The sequence below is a fragment of the Diachasmimorpha longicaudata genome, chromosome 2 (assembly GCF_034640455.1).
Source record: "Diachasmimorpha longicaudata isolate KC_UGA_2023 chromosome 2, iyDiaLong2, whole genome shotgun sequence".
Taxonomy (NCBI): Eukaryota; Metazoa; Arthropoda; class Insecta; order Hymenoptera; family Braconidae; genus Diachasmimorpha; species Diachasmimorpha longicaudata.
Genome location: NC_087226.1, coordinates 6702999 through 6725889, shown reverse-complemented (window position 1 = coordinate 6725889; position 22891 = coordinate 6702999). Strand labels below are relative to the sequence as shown.

At 39.2% G+C, this 22891-nt stretch overlaps 4 protein-coding genes across 6 annotated transcripts in view; 1 reads left to right on the top strand and 3 right to left on the bottom strand.

Moving 5' to 3' along the window:
* Positions 1-108: 108 nt before the first annotated feature.
* On the bottom strand, positions 109-8654 carry Brwd3 (BRWD3). The gene is made up of 9 exons (XM_064138748.1): positions 8477-8654; positions 8317-8375; positions 8205-8234; positions 7948-8007; positions 7258-7408; positions 3384-7093; positions 2946-3108; positions 2690-2857; positions 109-2384 (listed from the first exon to the last, which is right to left on the bottom strand). Exons 1-9 carry the CDS (start codon positions 8526-8528, stop codon positions 1480-1482), a joined length of 5298 nt encoding a protein of 1765 aa, XP_063994818.1. The 5' UTR covers positions 8529-8654; the 3' UTR covers positions 109-1479.
* On the top strand, positions 8203-11525 carry LOC135172602 (dehydrodolichyl diphosphate synthase complex subunit DHDDS). 2 transcript variants are annotated; one of them, XM_064138757.1, is made up of 5 exons: positions 8203-8364; positions 9652-9813; positions 10104-10252; positions 10328-10512; positions 10970-11525. In XM_064138757.1, the coding sequence occupies exons 1-5, from the start codon at positions 8291-8293 to the stop codon at positions 11195-11197; spliced, it is 798 nt and encodes a 265-aa protein (XP_063994827.1). In that variant the 5' UTR covers positions 8203-8290; the 3' UTR covers positions 11198-11525. The 2 variants fall into 2 exon arrangements, with proteins under 2 accessions (XP_063994827.1, XP_063994826.1); XM_064138756.1 differs by lacking the exon at positions 8203-8364 and adding an exon at positions 8801-9415.
* On the bottom strand, positions 10908-14543 carry LOC135172597 (protein Hook homolog 3). Its single transcript, XM_064138750.1, has 2 exons — positions 14355-14543; positions 10908-14279 (listed from the first exon to the last, which is right to left on the bottom strand). Exon 2 carries the CDS (start codon positions 14168-14170, stop codon positions 12059-12061), a length of 2112 nt encoding a protein of 703 aa, XP_063994820.1. The 5' UTR covers positions 14171-14279; positions 14355-14543; the 3' UTR covers positions 10908-12058.
* A 962-nt stretch (positions 14544-15505) lies between these two features.
* Positions 15506-22891, bottom strand: part of LOC135172599 (cysteine-rich motor neuron 1 protein) — a 131534-nt gene continuing 124148 nt past the window's right edge. Inside the window, exons 6-9 of one of the 2 annotated variants that reach the window (XM_064138751.1) lie at positions 22270-22673; positions 20211-20567; positions 19105-19308; positions 15506-17818 (exon numbers count right to left, since the gene is read on the bottom strand). In XM_064138751.1, coding sequence (XP_063994821.1) covers positions 17582-17818; positions 19105-19308; positions 20211-20567; positions 22270-22673 — 1202 coding nt within the window. In that variant the 3' untranslated portion in view covers positions 15506-17581. Of the gene's footprint in view, positions 17819-19104; positions 19309-19845; positions 20076-20210; positions 20568-22269; positions 22674-22891 lie in introns of those variants that run through there. The other variant, XM_064138752.1, reaches the window with a different exon arrangement.

The following is a 22891-nucleotide window of genomic DNA, read 5'->3' as shown; positions in this document are numbered from 1 at the left end:
TAAAATAATGATCTACCTTGGAAACCATTTTACTACGCCAGGAATTGCGAGGTGTGGAAATAACATCCTGCAGCATTTTGGAAGGTAATAAATCACTTACTCGATGTCAAACGTTACCATTGGATATTTATTGATATTATTGAAATATTGATATTAATTCTACATTACAATAACGCCACAATACACTATGTCCCTTCGTATTTTATTCAATCAACGATCCAGTATTCTATCTCCTTAATTCAGTACATCTAAACGAATAATCAGTAATCACACAGGAAAGAAAGATTAACTATTCCACTGAAATCACGATACTACGTGTGATCGGACATTTTTTTATGCTCTACCCCTGGCGACCCTTCCCAACATTGAACCCACTTAATATTATGTTTTGTCTCATTTGTATTATAAAAAATATCCATTGAGGAGTTGACTCAATAATTTAACCATTACCTCCTAACCATCGTAATCTTATGTCTAATATCACAAGGGCTTGAGACAGTCAAGACTTCAAATAACAGTGGACAGACGTTGCTCTTCACTCAAATTACATTATTACGTAAATTAGAAGTAATATGTGTCGACGTTTAATATCAATAAAAAATCGAAAATTCAACAGGATGATTTCCAATTTTTTTTATCGAGACAGAATGGAACGAAAATTGATGGAAATATATGTTGAGAACTATTGATTGGTAGCAAAGGCGTCACCTTATTTTTAACTCAATCGAAAAACCGTTGCATACATAAGTAACGACGGAATTTCAAAAACAAACTACATATTTCTAATTATGAAAATGAGGTATTTATCATCAACTTTGCAAATAAATATCTAGACGCCGGTATTGATAAATTTCATCAATGATTACATCCTGTGCTAACAATTGTACTTAGCGTATACTGCTGATTAACATTCTCAGTAGTATTTACAGTACATGTGTGCAGTGTCAATCGATTAATCAGTGATAATGTCCTCCATTTGTTTTCCTCATACGTTGCCGCAAAAGGTGAACTCATTATACCGAGATGAAACAAAAAGCATTCAATGAGAAATGAAACATTATTTATGTCATTAAGTAGTCCCAGGTACATTAATAATCGTTGAATTTTCGTTTAACCAAGAGTTCCCCCACAATTGGCAGTGATGAATTGAAAGTCACCAACATTCATCCAGAAATTAATCCCACAGAACAAAATCATATAATTAATCGCGTAATGATAACTGAAATTACAGTTACCAATGCGTTGAATAGCAAATTAAATAATTGAATGAACAAACGAAATCACCGGAATTTTCAAGTACAATCCCCATCAAAAAATTAATTACCATTCAACAGAGACGAATCATTGAATAAAAAAAAAAGAAAATCTCAATGTAAATAAAAATAATAACGAAGGATGAAGAAATTTTGTGACAATTACTTGATTTAGGACTTTGGCCACGTATCATGCAGGTAACGTAATTACTTAAATAAAAGGCCGTTAAGGTGATTCAAGTAGAAAAGCACGTGCCCTAGGTGTTAATTTCCGCACGCGTCCCCTACTGCTTATACTAACACCAGGCTCTGGTGTGCTCTCATCACTCTCCTCATTATAATAACGTCTTTTAATTTTACGTCTATTTCTAACAGGCGCTGTACCACTGTCATCACTTTCCTCATTGTATCGAGGTCGCTTCACTGTTCTTCTTGTGTGTGAAATTACCTCATTAGGTTCAGAATCATCACTGGCACCAGTATGATTTTTCTTCTGTGGCCTGTGATTTCTCAGACGACTGTTGATTTGTTCTGAGTCATTGCTGTTAGAGTCTTGAGGTGTATTCAGGGTATTTTGCCTTCGGGTACCATAGCCAGTGCTCTCTGATGATTCTTCATCACTTTCATCCTCATCAGACACTGATCGAGGCACTCTCTGCTGGGTTGGGGGTAGTTTACGCGATCGCGTTGAATTCCTCTGGATTACCTCCTCCTCACTCTCCTCATCGTCGGAGTTTTCAGGCTCCAGGATCTGCTCTTCATCCTCTTCTTCCTCCTCATCCTCGTCCTCTTCGTCATCGTCCTGGGGGACATACTTGGGTTTTGGTCGATTCACTGTTCGTGGATTTTTACTATTTTTAGCACGATTTCTAAGAGACTGTTTGCCACGACCACTTGGTTTGTAACTGTCACCTGAGTCACTCCCCACGTCATCGTCACTTGTCGTTTGTTTACGAGTTCTTTTTCGACGCGCTGGCGCACTATCACTAGATTCGCTCTCTAGGGATGCCTCGGATTCCGATACTTCACTGTCACTTGCTGGGGATTTCTTCGGGGTGTTTCGGGTGTTACGACGCGTTGGGCGAGACGTCGATGGTACTTTTGCGTGGCCGTTGGTTATTCTCGAGGGGCCTGTGAAAAGAAGTAATTTTGTTTTCAGAATGTGAGTTGGGGATGCTTCGGAAAATTGGGAAAACCGGAAAGATATCCAATAAAAATTTATTAGAGTCCAGCTTTCGTTAAATTTCTCAGCGTTAAAAGTTGGAATTATTTATGCAATTATTCAGTAGATATTTTTGAAGAGTAAATTGTCCCTTGGAAACGAGATTTTTCCAGAACAAAAATTAGTATAAAATTTTAAAACAAGAAAAACAACTCTCCTAATAAAATTGGGACGCTGAAGTAATTCCACTATAAAATCATCTTCGGGTAATTACCTGCATCATCAAAATTCTGCGCCCTCTTCTTCGGTGACACCGGCAGTTTCACCTCTTCCTCCTCCTCCTCCTCCTCTTCCTCCTCATCGTCATCAGAATCTTCATCATTGACATTATTGACATCATCCTCATCATCGTCACTACTGCCCTGATTCGCCTTTGAAGGGCCTGAACAAATCAAAACCCAAAGAGAGCCAATACAAATGTCTGAAGGACTAAATCGTATGAATTTCCAAAAAAATCCAAAAAATCTTACCCGCGCCATTTGTTAATCTAGTTTTTACCGCTCTCTGTTGAGTTGCTGCCTTACTTTTCGGTCTAGTATTCTCACTCCGTCTTTTAGCTGATTTCCAGTTGTTGACAATTTTCTTCATTTGGGCGTCGAATAAATTCGATAATCTCAACGTCATAGCATAAATCTAGAACCAAAACATTAAAAATCAATTTGATAAACTCATTTGTATGACTGATGATTGGTTTCTTTAATGAAGATATTCTTCACGAATATTTCGGTTTTCATTCTTCGCTTTTCTTCCTTTCTCGAATGAGACAAAATCAATAGAAGATAGAATAGAAACTTTCTATGGAATAAATTCCAGAAAAAATCAAATTTTATGAATTTTTCCAGTGAAATGTTTTCTCTTCTAAAATCGTCCAAATAAGTGGTATTGAATAATAATTAATATCAACATACCCTCGATCGTTTATTGGTATTGTAATTTTTACTATTCGTAAAAATCAACCTCATGTCCTTGGCGAATTCCTGAGGAGTCTCGTAATTTCCCCCAAGCAAATCCTCTTTAACAGTCCTCAAGTCCATAGGAGTATCAATGATCTGATGATAATCAGGGTGCTCCATGGTATCCACAGGCTCCCGAAAAGGAATGGAATCCTCGCACTGCCAAAGTGCATCCAGCAATTGTCTGCAAGCTACCTTCCAATCAACACAGACTTCCTGTTGAGATCTTAAGTTCCTACTGGATCTGGTCCTCTGTCTGCTGGTGGAAGGCATATTGTGATCCTCGACATCGCACTCAGAGTCTGAAGAACGATAGGTGTCGGCAAGTTGATGGTAGACAGCGGGTACATCAATTTCCGTCGTCTCTTTAATAATTCTCAAACACAAATCAGTCACGATTCTAGCAGCTTTGACAATCTGACTGTGAGGCTCATTAAATTGTTCAGCATTGGTCGCTAAATATCTCACATCAAATTGAGCAGAAGTTATCCTCCTATAGAAATGGTTTTCCAATCTCGCCTTGATCGTACTAAGATCAATCGGATACTCGACAAAAAACGCATAAGTAGGATAGATATTAAGGTCCACAGGAGTTATAAAATGCTCAGCTATAGCCAGAGTCATAACCTGATCAATTCCCCTGGCAATTCTCCTACACGTTGCCTCCCTGTCACCCATCGGCCACTCTTCCGCCTGAGGCTGGTACAGAGTCGCCTGAATCTCTTCAGGTAACACTGGAACGGCCCCTCCAATTTCAGTTGGCAGTCTCTCCTCATCAATAGGTTCCAAGTCCCAAGGACTCATTCTCTCGAACTCCCCATTGTCCCACCTTACCCTAAAGCACATGAAATACGACTCTGGAAAGTCGTCATCAGAAGGCTCCAGGGATTCAATTTGTCCCATCCACCAGCCATCATCAATCATACACCTGAATCTATCTCCCTCCGACCAACTTCTCTGAAGTGCATTCTCAAACGTCTGCCTCAGCACCAAAAAATCAAGGACATCTGCCATATCGTGATATTTAATAGTAAAATTTTCCCCAGTTAATCTCCCGGCCTCATCAATCAGAGCGAGTTTAAGACAGCACAGCCTGGGAGGACGAATCTCGTATTTAATCCCCACGACCTTAACGAACTCCTGAGGTCTAAGGTTCACCTTGGTCCAGGGCTCGCACCTTGGTCCCAGTTCATAAACCTTCTTATTTCTAACAGCGTCGAGGTAAAGACTATGGCCCTGTCTAAAATACACTATTTCATCTCCCATTTGAGGATAATAAGGTGCCTTCCTGGGGATGACTTCAGTCAGCCATTCAGAAGGTCTGTAAGCTTCTGGAACCTCTGATACCCCATTAGGAAGATGAATGACTTTTTTTCTTGGACGTTGAGACCGCCGCACTTCTGAGTCTGTTGGTGGTGTTGGAGATCGTTTTTTCTGAACAGGTTTTCTTTTACTCCTTTTAGGGGGCTCCAGATTGACTCCATGATCAGCTATCCAGTCTGAGTAAACACTACTGGTATCTGAAGAGGTATCTGAACAAAGATCAGCCTCGTCGGCACTGGAATCGTTGCTATTACTCGTCATTGAACTATTGCTGTTACCGTTATCCTCATCAGACTCATCCTCCCTTTCCCCCCTAGTAGCTCTGGTTCTGTATCCATGTCTGATCCCACGATTTTTCCTCCTGGTATTTGTCCTATTATTCAAGCTCTCCTCGATTTCAACTGGATTGGGGGGTCTTCTCTTCATCTCTCTTCTCCAATTTTCGAGCTCCAAATCAGCCATCCCCTGAAGCTGTTTCATTTGTGTCACCTTGACCGCTGGATTCAGTGGTTGTGCTAGAATGGGCTTGTTCCAGGGTGTTGTATTATCCCTCTGCCAATTACCACTACTCTGTCTCACCCCTTCGACATCACCATCACGTCGAAGCCCAGGACGACTACCTCTGGGACTAGAAATCCCCACTGGCCTCACCTGCTCCCCGTGATGCTCGTGCTCATCATCGTTCTCCACTCCAATGATATTCTGCCTCTGTGCAAGTGCCTCGATCAGCCTATCAATATCAGAACGAGGTAGTTGATTAGGAAGACCTTCGATGACCTCCTGCATTCCACCAGCTCCAACAGCAATATTTGGTACCAATTGTTCGCCTCGACAATTCTCTCTACCTGGTACCAAACGTTGTAAAGCAGGAGGATAAGGATTGCCATCGACATCCACTAAAAACGGCGGCGGCATGAGGTGTGGAGCAGTCTGTGTTTGCTCATCCAGGACGTAATTATTGTTGTCACGAATCAATGGTCGATAATCAGTATGAAAGAACAACTCTTTGGGTATTTTTTTCAATTTATCACTCACATTACCAAACCCGTACATCAATAGATGCCCATGAGAGTCTGTTGCTGCCAGCATTGTACCATCTGGTGACCATTTAGCATCGAAAACCGCACCATTACCCTGCCCTTCAATGAAATTCTGAAAAACAGCTATTGGCTCGGGATTCAGTACATCCCAGATTATTAGCTGCCCATCATGGCCAGCGCTGAGAATTATTTTTGGATCTATTGGATGGGATTCTAGAACAAATACCTCGTCCTTGTGAGCACGAAGAACTTTAACTAATTCACCTGTTTTTGCATTCCAAACTTTCAGAGAAAAGTCACTAACAGCTGTTATAACCCATTCGTCACTCGAATCCCAACTGACCATGGTAACTTTAGGTTTTTTATTGGAATCCTCTTCGGTTTCTGGCTCGTTAGGTAGCCGTGTTGTCATCATAAGTCTTTTGTGCTGCCACTGCTGTTGCTCGAAGTGCCAGACATTAGCAGTACCATCCTTGGATCCCGAGATGAATTTAAGACCCATGTGAGCCCACTGAATGCTGTCAACGGTGTCTGAGTGGGATTCAACCTCGAGAACTCGTCTCGGGCCTTCATCACCCAGCATCGCATAGACTCTGACATGATGATCAGCTGATCCAGCTGCCATGAAGGCTCCACCAGGACTGAAAGAAGCGCAGATCATCTGGGCCTGTCCAGGTCGCATTTTCTCATGATATTGAATTGGTTTCGGTTGAAAAACTGCTCTCTCGTGTCTCTCCTTCGTATACGACCAAAATGCCACTGATCCATCGGTACTTGTTGACACCAAGTAATAAATACCGTTGCATTTTATGGGACAAAAGTTAACAGAGGTGATCATGCCAGAGTGACCAGAGAGTACTGCCACTGGGGACATTGTCTGGAAGCACCAGACTCTCAAAACTTTGTCAAGACTCCCTGCTGCCAGTAGAGAGTTATCAAAATTCACGGCTATGTCCATTATTTCTGCTGATGCACCTCTGAATGTCGCCAGAAGTCTTCCGTCCATTGAACTCCAGACTTTTACGAGCAGATCATCCGCGCCTGTTATCACGTACTTGCCGGTTTTGTCGTAAAGGACACAGTAAACTGCTGACAAGTGACCCAGTGTGTGTCTGTAGAGCTGCAGTTTTGAGTAAAATTTTGTGGGAATTGCCTCACGTCGGCTCAGGGGGCCCGAGTTCTCTCGTCCGTGAAGGGCTCGGACTATGTTGTGGGTGAGAAGCGAGCCCGACCGCTCCAGCAGAGGCTGACCTCCTAAGCGACTGGAGTACGCTGTGATTCCTCGGTAGTAATTTAAGAGGTCTAGAAATACAGGGAGATTTTGTAAACGTGACTAGTGAAAATTCTTCTGAAATGTAGAATTCATCGAAAAGTCAATGGAACGTGACATGGACTATACGCCTGCTACTTGACAGTGTGGGATTCCAGTAAAATTTTGAGGTAACATTTTCATTTTGATGACTTACCCTCTTTTGTGCGGAGAATTGACTGGCGTCCCGCACCCAGAAGGGATACTGCACCAGGTACACATGGTGGTACTTCTTTTTCCAGTATTGGTCCGATTCGTGCACATACTTGGAGCAAATGGTCCCTACTTATGTGAGGATATTTTCTCTCCTGTTAAAGTGAAGGGATACACAATCTGATTATAGAATTATTAGTATTGACTTCCCCAGGTCTTGCACAACCGAAAAAGAACCCTCGGAAAGAATCTAGAAATTTTCCCGCCACATTACAAATCCAAAAAGTAGTCCCGACCACCCAATACCGGCAAAGCCTCGGGCTTCAACCAATCATCATCGTGACTGGCGCAACACATGTCCCAACATTCTGAATCTGCCTCATTCACCCAATCCCCAATCCCCCACCGCCAGATGTCACGATAAAACCGACGAGCCCATGAGGGGAAGCGAGCAAAATAGTGCGACTGTAAGTACTTGATCGAGAAGAGGGGGAAACGAGAGGCTTGAAACGTTGGCAGCCACCCCAGGGGTGAATTTCAGGCTCGCTCGATAACTAATAAACAAAGGCTCGATTCCTTCAGTCTCGAGGACCTAAACCCCGTCCCTGGGCCCAAAAAAAATGCACAAAATTCAGCAATGCTCTCATTGCATCACCTACTCGAAAAATAAGAAAAATCGTAAAAGTCGACTTACCAACTCTGCAAACCCCTGATTATGCGAATTTCCTTCCCAATCAAGTCTCCGGGGTAATATCTGTCGAGAAAACAGTGAAAAAACGAATTTGTAAAAAATTCCAAAATGAAAATTTTTTATGTCACTTTTGTGGTTAATATTGAGGTCAGTAACCCCTTGAATCTAATGTTTTGACAAGCAGAAACCACGTGCAAACCATGTGGAGCCACTAGTTATGTAGTGCTCCCCGGTAAAACGTCAACCAGTAATGGTCTTACCTTGGCTCGCTCCAATTCCCGCTTGAGGACCTGCACATTACACAATAATTCATCAATTGAGTGTTAAAAACAAAGGATATGAATTAATGAACGCTAGTGTCACTAAACTCACCTCGGCAGTGTCTCTGAGAGGTCCAGCTTCAAGAAATTTAGCAATCAGGTAGTAAAGTTCTGGAATAAAGAACGCTCGCTTAAGACACAATTCGCATGCTCACTGGGGCACCCATGTTTTCACCACTTCAGCTCTTCTCACAACTCAATAAACGTATTACCTGGTTCTATAACAGATTCATTCGTTCCTATTTGGTTCTCCATCATCAGCATTGGAGAGAGATTTATTTTTTAGGCTCGGTACACTCGTTGTTTTTTAATTGTTATTTGACTTTTTTTTACGGGTCATAGCGCGGTATTAAAATTTACGGTATTCTTTTGGCCTGTGAGCAGTGGGCTAACGACCGCATCACCCATGCGCATGCTCAGTGCTCCGCGCTTCAGAAGTAGTCCCTGTGAGGGGCGTCCCCTCCATTGGCATTCGAAGGGAGGAGGAAAGAACAAATGCGTTTTTAGACATGGCGAAGAGGCATTGGATAGACGGACTCCAGGAACGAACGTCGAAATATTAGTTACCCAGGGCGTTATCAAATCAATTATTTATCGATTGATTTTTCATATTGCATAATTCGTCTTTCACATTCAGAAATAATTTTTTTTTCTTCATCTTCTTTCATTGCGGGAGACATTGTTGTCCCTTTGATGCTGCTAATTTTGCGATTGTTGTCATCAGTCACTCGTGACATAGCCTCAGGCTGATTGGAAACTATGACTAATATTCGGGGAAAAAGTGTCTGATTATGTAGGTCCCATATTCCTTGAATTTAGTGACATGAGAAGTTGAGCTTAATACGAGATCTGTGAAGAGGGGTTTTTTTTTTACTTTGTGAAGCTGTATTTTTTGCGAAATCGTGTGGTTATTAGTTGATCGGTGATTCTGAAGTTTGGAGACTGATTTTTAAATTTGATATTGTTGTGGTTTTTGAAACTCAAGTGACAATGTCGTGGATAAGAAAAAATACACTGAGCTTTTTACAATTATTTGCTGTTAAGATAATCAAGTGTGGAAGGATTCCACAGCATGTGGCTTTTATTATGGACGGAAACAGGAGGTATGCCAGGAAGAATCAGGTGGCTGGGATCCAGGGGCACGCTGAGGGGTAATTAATACTAAAAATGTTAATAGTGGATATATTTGGCTGTTAGGTGCTGTTGAACAAAAAATTTTATGAGGATGAGTTATAGAGGCAAATGTCAAGACACTTCTCTTGTTAGGAATTTCAAGGGCAAAATAACTGTCATGGTGATTTTATTTATTTAAAGGGACGATGGAGAAATGTTTCAAAATGTAAACGATAATGAGGAATATGTTAAGAGCTTTGGATCATTGTTGCAGGTTCAACAAACTCGCAGAGACTCTCCAGTGGTGTCTAGATCTTGGCATCAAGGAGGTGACTGTCTACGCATTCAGCATTGAAAATTTCAAAAGAAGTCGGGAAGAGGTCGATGCGCTGATTGATCTAGCAGTAGAAAAGTTTCAAAGATTATTAGACGAGAGGTATAAAATAGATTTTCAGGAAAAAATCGCTATCTCCTTTTATTCATGATTTATCGATCGAACACGGAGGTTCACTGCTGAATTCTCTTTCCACTTATGGAGTTGGATGCATTAAATATTTTTATTATCGCCAGAGTTTCTTAAATTCTTTTAGACTTTCCTTCATGTTCGTCTTCACTCTTAGAGCATGTCGGTATATAAATTACCGTCATCAAGATAAATTTATGATGATAATCAGAAAAGCTTATTTTCATGTACGATCACTAAGTCACATTGAATTAAATTTACAGAGAAAAGCTGATGGAAAATGGTGTTCGTATTTCAGTCATAGGAAATTTGTCGTTAATACCTGATAACCTCAGGCAGTTAATGGCGGAGGCCATGCTTATCACGAAAGATAATGACAAGGCATTTCTGAATATTGCGTTCGCATATACGTGTAAGGAATCCTTTGATATTTATTGTTATGAAAAATGCGTTTATCCCCAGCAGAAATTTGTTGTTTTGGTTGCAGCTAGGGACGAGATCACAGAGACGGTGAAAACGATTGCAGAGGGTGTGAGGAATAATGCAATCAGTTTGTCTGATATCAGTGAGGACTTTTTCTCTAGATGTCTTTATACAAGTCGATCTCCAGACCCAGACCTCATTATAAGGACTTCTGGAGAAATTAGGTTCAGTGATTATCTCCTGTGGCAGGTAATGAAAACGTCAAGTTAAAGTTAAAAAAACTACTTTGAGATCAATTATTCATTCAATCAAACGGAATATTTGCAAACTTTAATTCGAACTGTTTGTCATCTGTGAATTTTTACCCTTTTTGGAAATGTTCAATTATTAGCATGACTTCATAGATTCTACTTAGACACAGCAATTTCGAGTTTCAAATTAGAGTAGGCTTTCACTTGTTTGTAATAAAATTTTATTGCAAACATCTACAATAAAAAATTATTGTGTATACGTAATACAGCGAATTGCAAATATTCATTTAACAGCACTTTTCGGTTTTTAATTGACCGCTTTTTCATTAATATTTTGTCCCCAATAACCAAGAAGAATAAATTTTAAGGAAAGAAATACAATATACTCATATATCCCACTTGAAAAATTTATTGAACTCTTTATAAAATTGTTAATAATACTTTTTTCCAAATAGATTTCTCACTCGTGCGTACATTTTGCGAATGTTCTCTGGCCAGAATCCAGCATATGGGACTTACTGATAGCTATATTCCATTATCAACGTGGTCACGCGGAACTGAACAGATCAAAAATCTATCAAAAAACTATTGATCAGAGCTGTACGTTACGCGCAGTTGCTTTCACGAGAAAAGTGGAAAAAAACAAGCAATCATTTTTGGAACTAGCAGTTTCCAGTTCCTGAGCTCCCACGCAAATGAATTATTTGTAAATACAGAATAAAATTGGTGTTGTTCAGATTTTTTTTGTTCCAATGAATAATAAAATCAATTGAGGGTATTTTTTTCACCAATTCTCGAGCCTTCAACCGGCATGAGCTTCTGCAGCCGTATAATCTTTTGAATGTCTACGTCAGATCACCTAACATAATCTATCGCTGATAATCACCTTAGATTAACCTCAACATATGATTGATAGAATGAAGACAAACATGACTATATGGTAACTCTAAATTTACTAATTGTGTAATAAAAATTTCCTAAAAATATATTATGGTATTCAACCATTTAAAATACATTATCTCTCCTTTTGACTATATACAAACGGACGAATAATCATCATAACTTGGAATATTCTTGATTCAAGAATATCGCTAGTATCAATTTGTAAGATAATGATTCTTGGTTTGGAAATTTTTTGCATATCGAGAATTGTCAATTATTTTCTTGGAAATTGTCTCGTGAATGATTGAACTAAATTGTTTGATTGAAAATTAGGTTTTTCCAAATTACCTCGATAATTTTATTTTAAAAATTTACGAAATTACTTTACTACAATTCCGACACAAAATGCATAATATTTCAGTTCAAATTATTCCAGAATGTTAGTAAATTATTGCTGTACTACTTGCAGGAACATCTGGATTATGACATCATAGTGTAGATATTTCGAATAATTTATAATTCATTGATTTCCTACCAATTCTCAAAATTAAAAAATACGTATTTCATGTTTCTCCTGAAATTTTCTTGTCCAAAAATGAAAAATACCCAATGGAAAAATCCGCGATTCCATAATACTATCTTGTCCTCATGTTCTCTAAAATTCACTTAGAATTATAAGTGGGATGAATGGTCCGCCTGGCGGAAGGTTGCCGTTGCCTAGAGAGAAACGAGTTTCCCTGACTGGTTCCAAGTGCTGCAAGTCTCTGATCAACACTCTCCCTCTGGCAGGCCAGGCCCAAATTATAAAACGCCGAAATCATGAGCTTCTCCTCCATCTCTCTAAGTACTTTGGCCTCTCTCATGGATCTCTCCAAGTCATCGATATTCTTCCTCTTCTCGATAATTTGATTTCGCAGCAGCATAACTTCTCCGGGGGAATTACTCAACTTGGGATCCAAACCTCGGATAACACTTTTCGCCTTCTCAATGTATTTCTTGTACCTCTCCTCCAATGCGGCGTTCTCCTCTTCTTTTCTGCTGAGACTCTCCTGAATAAGACGAACCTTCTCCTTCAGCATCTGCATCGTCGACTCTTTCTCTTCAACTTGGAGAATCAAACGTTCCCTCTCCCCCTGCAGCTGTTTAATTTCATTCTGCTGATGGAGAATTTGAGTCTGGAGGGCGGCCCCATCGACCTTGATCTCTCCACTTTGCTGCTCAGTCAATTCTTCTATTCTGTTCTCCAACTCCATTATCCTCTGGTTGGCCTTACGATTTTGCCCTCTTAGAGTGTTCAACCGCTCTTCAGAGTCGTCTAGCAAAGCCTGAACAGTTGGTAGTTTCTCATCATTGCCAGACTGCTCCAGTTTAAGCATTTTGATCTCATGTTCCATGAGCAGAAGCTTCTCTTTCACCTCAGGCGGTATCAACTCAGCATTCGACACAGCATGAACCATCGTAGGGGTCGATGAATTCTCAGCTATCTGTAGCTGTGTACACTTCAGTTCTTCATTTGTCTCCTTCAACGTGTCCCTCTCGATAATCAGCCTCTCTTTTTCCCGGACGACAGACGATAACTTGGCCTCCAGCTTCTTAGTTTCGAACTCCAATTTATCACATTTATTCGTCTGCTCATCCAATTTGTACTGACACTCAGCCAACTGTTGCTTGCAACCCTCCAGATGACTCCTCACCATCGATGCTCGCTTCATCTCCTCCTCGTACTCAATCTTCGATTGCATGTACTCCAGGTTCTTCTCTTCAAGAATCTTAACTTGCCTACGCAAATCACTCAAGTCTTCCATCTTCTTCTTGTACGACTCGATGGTCTGCTCGTATTTCGTGGCTTTATCAGCAGTCTCTTTGAGTGCATCGATCTCATCCTTCAGCTGATTGGACTCCTCAGCCACTTTCTGCAGTTCTTCCTGTTTTGATTGCAACTCGAAGACCTCCTTCTCAAGCAGTTCAACCTTGAGTCGATAATCGTCCCTAGATCCCTCAATCTTGAATATCTCATCCTTAAGGGTTTCGATCTGCTTTCTGAGGCCGGAAAACTTAAGACTCGATGCTGAATTATCAGGATTGTCAAATTCCTCCAGTCTCTCCTGGAGTTTTTTATTCTCAATGATGAGGGCAGCTCGTTCTTCCTGAAGGAGGGAAAGTTGCTGATCCAATTCGTGGCAACGTTGACCCAGCTGATCCTTCAGGTCAACTGCCATCTGGAGCTCAGCCAAGAGCCTCTGCTGTCCTCCATCAGCGACGTCCAGGGTTTCAAAGTTCAGGCTTGCACCGAGGGACAATTTTGCACCGTGCATACTACCCTCCAGCTCCTGAATACTTTGCATTATCGCTTGCTGGACAGACTCCTCCATCCCCATTATCCTGGTAATGTACTTCTGCTTATCTGTACAGTTGACAGCACAACCCAGCACCAGTTGCAATAGTCTTCTTAGTTCATCAGTGTCACAGAGTTCACCGATCTTCGAGGCATCTGGCTTCACGTAACCGGATAATGGTTGATTCAGACACTCAGAGTAGTACTCCATAACTGCTTCAACAATCTTCTTAAGGTTGCTGACTCTGAGTCGCCAGTTTGTCCCCACGTCTGACTTTATTTTTGATCTCCAGACAGATGTGAACCATTCTGGGGCTATCTGAGCTAGGGCCTCGGCAAGAGCAACACCATCACTTATGTCCTTTGGCGAACTGTGGGGCACATCAAGTTCAAATGTGTCGAGCCACTTTCGAAGACTCTCCAGTTGTTGATCATCCATTTTTTTTCACTTCACTGAGAAGGATGTGGTGATGTCAGGAATTCTTTTGACTTATTGAGGCAGAGGGAATTGTATATGGCGCAGAAACATGATTACCAGATCTTTTGACCTATTTTGGCGAAGTTTCGGTAGGATTAGGATCTTTGGGAGGATCTGGGTCACGAGGAAGGTTATAATTGTTTACCTGAAGTTGCTTTGTTCTTGAATGAGGCCAAAAGTAATTGAATCGGAGGGACTTCTGGAGCTTGTTCACTTGGGCTAATTATCACTGTTACGATTGTCAATTTTTTGGGAGTGTTACGAGGTTTATTTTTATCAATCGTCGTGGGGATAACAGGGGAGAGAATGACCCAGAAGGTGGACTAAAGTAGAGGATCTGGTCTGGGGGTTTGACTGTCAGCAGCAGCATAGTACCTCACCCCAGAAGAGGGAGGGCGCCACACGCAAATCCTGGGGTGTCTGGACGGACGTCGTTAGCCGCCAAAATCGACGGTGGCGCCTCCGACCGCCGGGGTCATTACTAATATCACGTGAGTTTCTGCATTAGTCGGTTTTCTTTGCCAAAACAGTGCACAAGTCCTTCACACATAGATCGCCATTCGGATGTAGATAGCCAACAGGTGATTACTTTTCGAAAAATGAACTGATTATGCCATTTGTACTAGGTTTGTACCCAGTTATAGTTACCTTAAACTATTTTGTTAGTTTCTCATTTATTTTTAAATAAATCATGTACGTAGTGACCTCTCTCTGCAACGGGCGGAACCTTCATATCTACAGAATATTAACAAGTAGTGAGCTCTATGAGCCACATTTTTCACTAACCAACAATTTGAGAATATCAATTTTGAGTAAACTGCCGGCCAATGTGTTTGGTGAAAATAATCATTGTTCACCAATGGTTCTCAAAGATGTCGCTAGCTGGAAGTTTCCTCCGGTCCTTTCACTCTTAATTCAAAATTTTTCCTATGCAGGACGATGAGGAAAGGAAAAGAAGGAGGGTCGCACGATTCCACTGAAGAATGAATCAAGTGAGACATACAAGAATAATAAGCTGAAAAAGCTCATTAGGAAGATTTTAATGCCCTCAGGTGGATTAGCGCTCTTTTAATTATTTACAAACAGTTTCAAAGCACTCCGGGAAGGGAGTGCTAGCCTGGGGGATACTTTTAACTCAGAGCCGTGTCTACCAAGCTTGCTTTTAGTTATACTTGCCAAATGCATTTTGCGCAACTCAACTCTACAGGACATTTGTTTCCGAATTGCATGCTACGTCTTGTACAGAAATACACATTAACAAATTGTGAAAAATTATTTTCAGGCAAATGATTTCACTTTTGCGTATCAACAATTTTTATTGAGTCTTCAGTTTTTTAACATACAATAGTTATTCGTAACGCGTTAATTATTGGTTTTAGTAATTTCTCATTGATTTACTTGATACGTTACATTGATATGAATGTATGTTCTCAATGATAGTGTTGAATTTTGTTTTCATTCATTCGGTATCGAAGGGATAAAACAGGTCAAGTCCAACTTAATTACGTTCAAGTGGTGAACCGTGATGAGGTGATTTCAATATTCCTGGGAATGACTAATTAATCAGGAAGAGTCGAGCAAAGTGAGGCAATCGAAGATCCATTCGTTGAAGCCATTAAAGCAAAAAATTGTTCTCATAATTATTTGTTGAGAACTCTATTTAGTATTGCGGTTCGGGATAGCAATAATAATTTTTTGGACTCTGGGAATGAACATGCAGTGCAAAACAATCAAATGATGTTCATTTCCGTGACGGATTTCCATCCCAATATCCATTAATCTAATAAGAACATAATTTTATGGGAAAATTGGATTAATCTGAGTGAAACAGTTGAGCTCACTTTCCCAGGCCATTCATGAGTAAAATGATTTTGGAATTACTCGGATTCATTGACTTGACCAGTTCTATTACTTTTCTACCAAATTCCAGGACACTCGAAAATTCAGAATGACTTCTCATATTAGATAATGATTATTATTTCATCTCTCAATGACGACTAACAAAACTCTCCACAACTGAGAGGATAGCGAAACGTGATTTGTTCATTGATGAAGAAAGCAACGCTAATTCTTTATGACTAACTCATCTTCCACTTTTATCATTACAACTTTATCAGAATTTTTATATTTTTCATGAATTATTAGTTTTTTCATTTCCATTCGAAAAAAAAAATTTATTTTCATGGCATTTTTTTCAATATCCTTTAATCCAAATATTTGTTTTATAAATATTGTCTCCAAGGTACACGTACGAAATTTAATCCTATGTTATATTGACAATAAATATATTTATACTGCATGTGTATATGGTTTGTGTTTTTATCGTAATTTTATTACTATAATTACGTCTATATATTAAGTTTAAATCCCTAGAACACTAAATCATTTTATTTTCATTATTCGTTTACATGAATTAGAGGTTTGACGATGTCACATTGAAAAAATATATATTAATTTAAAAAGGACAATGATATCTACGTGTGTATTTAGATACATGGATATGTGTAGATAGTTTTTTTCTCATATCATTGAATTAAATTTGAATTCCTCCTTTTTATTTATGCATTTAAAAAATTGCAAAATCAATCTCCACCGAAAAAAAAATGAAAATATATCCCACTGAACATGATAATTTTTTTTTCTGATTATTTGCGCAGTCTCGAAAGCGTCGATGAAGCATGAAGAATATTTACAATAATTGTATTTCAACGATTCTTCACATTCCTCCTCATTTTCTCACAATTTAAATCCAACAACTTCATCAGTTATAAATATTAGATCAGGGTTAACCGTTTATTCTTATCCTTATTTGTTCATAATAAAAAAAAAATCAAAAGTTCTTAAATAAGTTTGACGAGGAAAAACAGTCTAATAACACAGCTAGTGGTTAAACCTAATAAAAAGTAAACAATAAAGTCTGATTTTATTACACTAACAAACTCATCATGACTCTTGAGTATGTTATTAACTTTAAGAAAAATGACGAATAGTTATCTATCACTTTTCTGGATATGGCGAAATAAAACATTCTAATACTTCAAATCTCTCTGAGTGTATCACTCGTCTCAACATCCACTGAAGGAAAGAAAATAATAATAAAACAAAAATGAATAGAAGAAATCCATAGTGGTCTAGAGATCAATATATTCAACTAACTTCTATCACTTAAAGATTTTTTTATCGCTACGAAAGAAGCGGAGGTTTTATGGAAAATTGGATGAGAGTAGAGGAAGAAATTTTAATGGCTACTTTAATTAAAATAATTTCTCAGTGCTGAACAGCGGGAGAAGATGTAGTTCCGTTCACAAACTCCATTTTTCTTTTTAATAAATTTTTACAATGGGAAAACATAAAGGGATGATTATACTTTTTTTAAAGGGGCACAATTTTTTCACCTCGATGTACCGGTGTATCATATGCCGGCACGCATTTGTAATACTGAGCCGGATACGATGAGTAGATCGTTGTTGACGGCGATAGGCGCCCTCGAAATCTTCCGCGTACAACGTAGATCATTAGGAGAATGACGAGTAACGTTAGAACAGCTATTAGCGTTATTGGAATAATCCCCCAACTTCGTGACACCTGCTGTTCATTCTTGGTTGAAGTCTGGAATAAACAAGAAAATTCGTATTTCATCAATAAGCGCAAATATGATTAAAGAAACTCCCCCTTCCTGCAACGAGATAAGATATGAAAATCCTTAAAGATCTGAAGGTCTAAAATATTGGGGAAAATGGTGGGAACATATTTCTAGGCGTGAAAAATTCGAGGCTCTGCAACGCGGGCTACAGTGCGGTGGGTCTCTCTCTGAGGCCCAGGGAGATAAAAAAAAGGAACTCATCAGAAAGGACTCTGACCCTAATTTTATGACTTTCATCTGGCTAATAAATGCAGCTGAAGAGTAAATCTGGCTGACAAAGAATTTTTTGTAAGAATTAACACGGACTTTCTAGACATAAATTTTCAGAGTTTATGATTTCCACGTGCGTTAACTCAACTGCAAAGGATTAAAATCGTACGCTCCTGTTACTAAAAGAAAGGGTGATAAAGAAATTCCATCCCCTGAAAATAATCCCCATTCTCAAAAAAAAATTTACGCTCAAGTCTCCAGTTCCATTTACAAAATTTCGTATTCGATCAATAAAAATAAAAATTATTAACTAGACTAAATACTATACAATGATATGAAATTGAAGGAAGGAACTTTCAGGGAAGATTGTGAAAAATTGTCAGGATACTGTGAAAGAGGTGATAAATGTGATGTCAGTCATCGGAAAGAGGGTTGAAGGCGATAAGTCGAGGTATTGTTATCGCGGCAACTTATAATACATAAGCGGAAAGCACTGCTTTCCCTACCAACAATATGTGAACATTACTAAAATGTTAACCAGAAAAAAAAGAAAAATTCGGAGATAAATTTGATGTTGGAAGAGTAAACGATTTGAATTATCACCCAAGACTTGTGCGATTATGGATTACCCTACATACCGAATAATTTTTATTACAGATTCTGTAAACTTCAAACATATCCCTTCAAACATTCCCTTCTATAATTACTGCTTTCCTAATGAATGAACTAACATAAATGAAGAAAGTTTAATGGCTGACTAGTCGTGTTTTACTCCACTGAATTACTGAATTATCTAGCACGTGCGCTTGAAGTATGGGAATCCCAATGAAACTAGCAATTCGCGAATTATTTTCATTGTCCTATAAATCAATTCAGAAATGAAATTCCTGAATGGTCCTGCGTGCATCTAACTGACGTGAGCATATGTTTAATCCAAAATGTCTGTTGGAATGGCGTTAATATGCGACGGTTTATTTTCTTCCGTACTATCACGACTGAAAAAAAAATATATCTTTCAATAGAGATTCAGCTAATAACTTACCTCATTTATCGGACAAACCGGGCAGCAGGTGCCAAGCTTTGGTGGCAATGGATTTGCGCATGCAACAGAGCAAACTGTTTCCTTGCATGTCAGGCCCCTCAATGTATCGCAAGTGCACGATGTACAAACATCAGGCTGCCAAGAAGAGCCCTCGAGATGTATTTCATTTTGATGATCCGTGCAAGTCGCCCGACAACGACAAGTCTAGAATCAAGAGTAATCCTTCAAGATTTTTCCACGTTGACCCACCAAAAAATTGACGTTTAAAATTAATTAAAAAAACAAGTGATTCTCTCCTCACTATCGGAACGAGTTCATTAACCGTAAAATGTGCCTTGGGGGACATGATAGTGAACCAACAGTTGTAACGAAATAGTTTATTTCGATACAAGTGCTGCGACGGGTTTCACGCGAGTGTGTAGTTGGCAGCCCTCGGCTTCGCCACGAGCTGTCAATCAAACCAGTTGAAAACTTTCTTCGCAGATATATCTGGAGTATTTTATTTTTTCCAGGGATAGTGCAAAACTATGAAAATCTAATTGAAAATGTTAAAAGAATGCCACGAAGAAGTATTTAAAAAAGTTAGCTGTTTTCAAAGCCTGAAATAACTTATAAATTAGTTATAATACTAATTATCCTGAATACAAAAGCCAATTAGTTGTATCACCCTGCCTGAGTATTTGGCGTACTATATTTTATGAACAAGGGAAATTAACAATGATGGCAGAACCGTCTAATGACCTTCACTACGTTGTTTGCTGGTCGAAACTGATTGAACCTAGTGAATGTGAATTTCCAGCCATTTGCGTTTTCAGATAAAAACGTCGAAAAGTTTTTACTGAAAATTCCCATGAACTCTTTGGAAGTCTTCCCCATTCAAACTATACAATATAGTCCAATTTTTGCGTCCTAAATGCAGGGAGGAACGTGGGCTACTTCACTGAATGACAAGTTCTACTCGTCCTGGGTAGCTGGGTCACAAGATGTTCCAGAAATGAAATAAGCCATATTTCTCTCGTCATTTGCGGTAAAATGTCAGACAAGCAAAGCAGACGGGCTAGAATAGCACATTAAAATATATAAAACAATAAAAAAATAATATTTACCAGACATCCACGTCTATTGAGTTTATATCCATAGGGGCATTTTTTCTTGCATGCACTGATTATTGGACATCCAGTTGCATGTGGTTTACATTGACACACTGTGCAGTCATTCTCATCCATGATGAGACCTCGGTCACAATGAAGATCACATTTAAGCTCAGGGCATACGATACTACTGTCATCTTCCTCTTCATTTGGCAGTGGTACATTTTGAGGTATAACAGAAACGTCTGATTCAATGCTATCCTCACAAGCGCAAACAGGACAACCACCCTGGTCCTTCACGAGCTCACAATTGAGACCACAGTGCGGTAGCTCCGGGCAAATTTTGTCCGTTGGATCTAGTCCCGTAGTACTCTGCAAATAGAAACGACCGAGTAAAAGCATTGAGACCCATGTTCTCTGTAATTTCACGTTTTATTCTCATCCTACTATCCTTTTTATTCTCTATTCTCCTCGTCACAGTCCTTTCAAGCTTATATGCTCTACTATCATCATTTCCCTTCTGCCTTTCTATTCTCTTCTGCTTTTATCATTGCTGCATTGGAGTATTTCTTGTATCTCATAATTTCTGGAACTACTTCATCTCTCTCATACCAATGAACTGAGAAAATATATTAAAAACGTGTTCGACCGACCGTGAATTATCTCGTAGATAGGGATGAGCTTTCCCGAGTAACTTTGCAAGGAGAAACGTTGAGTGAATTTATCTCTAAGTTTTCGACGAAGAGAAGAGGGTCATTCAAACATTCATTCGTTGAATATTAAAATTGTTTCGTTTAAATTTTATGGGTCATCTGGTGTCATTGGGTCAATCTGTCGGTTCTTACTATTTGCAGGGGGAGAAGGTACAATGAAAGAGACCTCGTACATTTATTTCTAAAGGTAGGAACATATTAAATGGATTAGAACAATGAAAATTGCAATAATAAACTGGTTAGTAATTGGCTTTTCCTCGTCTTAATGCGCCTTTCCTCTTTCTCGAAAGTTTTCCGAAGGTAAGAGTTAATCCAGAAGTTCGTTAACGCTCTCAATTCCAATAAAATCCAAATCCTCGGGAAACTAACGGGAAAGATGAGGAATCCTTTCGGATAACCTCCCTATTAAACAATTAGACATGAAACTTTGGGGGATATACTCCAGCCTGATCCGATCAACAACTCATTTGAGTTGGGGTAGCTCGCTTGTATTTTGCACAAAAAACTTCATTAATCGTTCTTGCTACATCACATTCTGCAGGAATTTCGTAGAACTGTGGAGATTTGAAAATCTAGTTAATTAGATTTTCTTTGGAGGGAATTGGTAATTAAATGTTTTTACGATTGTGCACAGCATGTGAATATTTGCATTATTGTTGTTAGTAACATTGGTCTCATCACATATCAGATGAGTTTTCGATAGGTGCCAAATAGTCAAATAAATTAAATAATGATATGCTAAATATTTTTGACTTTCCGTTGGTAATAATAGTTTCGAAAAATTGTAGAAAAACCCTGACCTCGATATTCTTGAGTCTTGAAAATTTATGAGAGGTATTTACGGGAAATTTTGTCGTAATTTCGAGTGAGTGAGAAGACGCTGTATCTTCTGTATTAAAAATAAAAATAAATCATTGACTTAATGTTGAGTCAATAAGCGTTAAGGCATATCGATTCGGAAAAAATGTTATTTCCAGAATATGCTCGACTGATGCGCGAAATGAAGGAGTTTACCTTCACTGACAGTTTTATTACGGTCCTGATTACTTTTTAAGAGTTTCCTGAGTGAATGAGGCCGCCGTGAGTGACAAATAGTGAGGTCACTTTTGGAATGAACGGTGGACTGGATGAGAACGAGTGTAAGTGACAAAGTATATTTTTGTTATAAAAAAAAAAACGTTTCTCCGACTGAAAACACGAAGATGGAGTCAGCTGTGATTGGACAGAAGTCGCGTAAGGACTTAACGCCATTCAACCCACTGAACGATAAATTTTTTACAACACGGATTTTCAATTAACAGAATTTAATTAATTAATTGAGTTTTTTCATCTTATACCAAACGTTCGAGAGCATACAGTACCTGAGTGACACTCGGACATTGGCAAATGGGACATCCGTCGTCGTTCTCAGCGCCAAGGTGACAGGGCAGTTCACAATCTTCGAGTGATTGACAGTTTGATATTGGCACGACAAGCGGTACTGTCGTAGTCGTAGTTGCGTCGCTGGTTGTAATTGCACTCGTGTCATTCGTTCCATCGTGGCAACGTGGACAACATTCACCAGGCATCACTGGTACTGCATGTTCACAGCTTTTACACATTGTTGCGTGGCATGAAACACTTCCTTTCCCATTCGATTCCTCACAGGTACAATTAACGCAGGGATTTTGATCCCAACGATCGCCTATTGCTCGGGGTACACCATTGTGATCAACACAATCCTTTGGTAACTCACTGTCATCTGTATCATCCCATGATACTGTTTCTGAAAATTCATTCAATATTTTAGTAAGAAAAAAATTTGTCTACAATTCCCTTCATTCATTTCAAAATCGACTCTAGATAAATGATTTAAAATTTTTTATCAATTCAAAATTCATTGCCATTAGGCTCTGAATATTTGCGGGCCTGAAGAGCCTGGAACATTTTGATTTGTTCAATCTATCTGTGAGTCTGATTCTCTCTTACGTGGGACAACACATA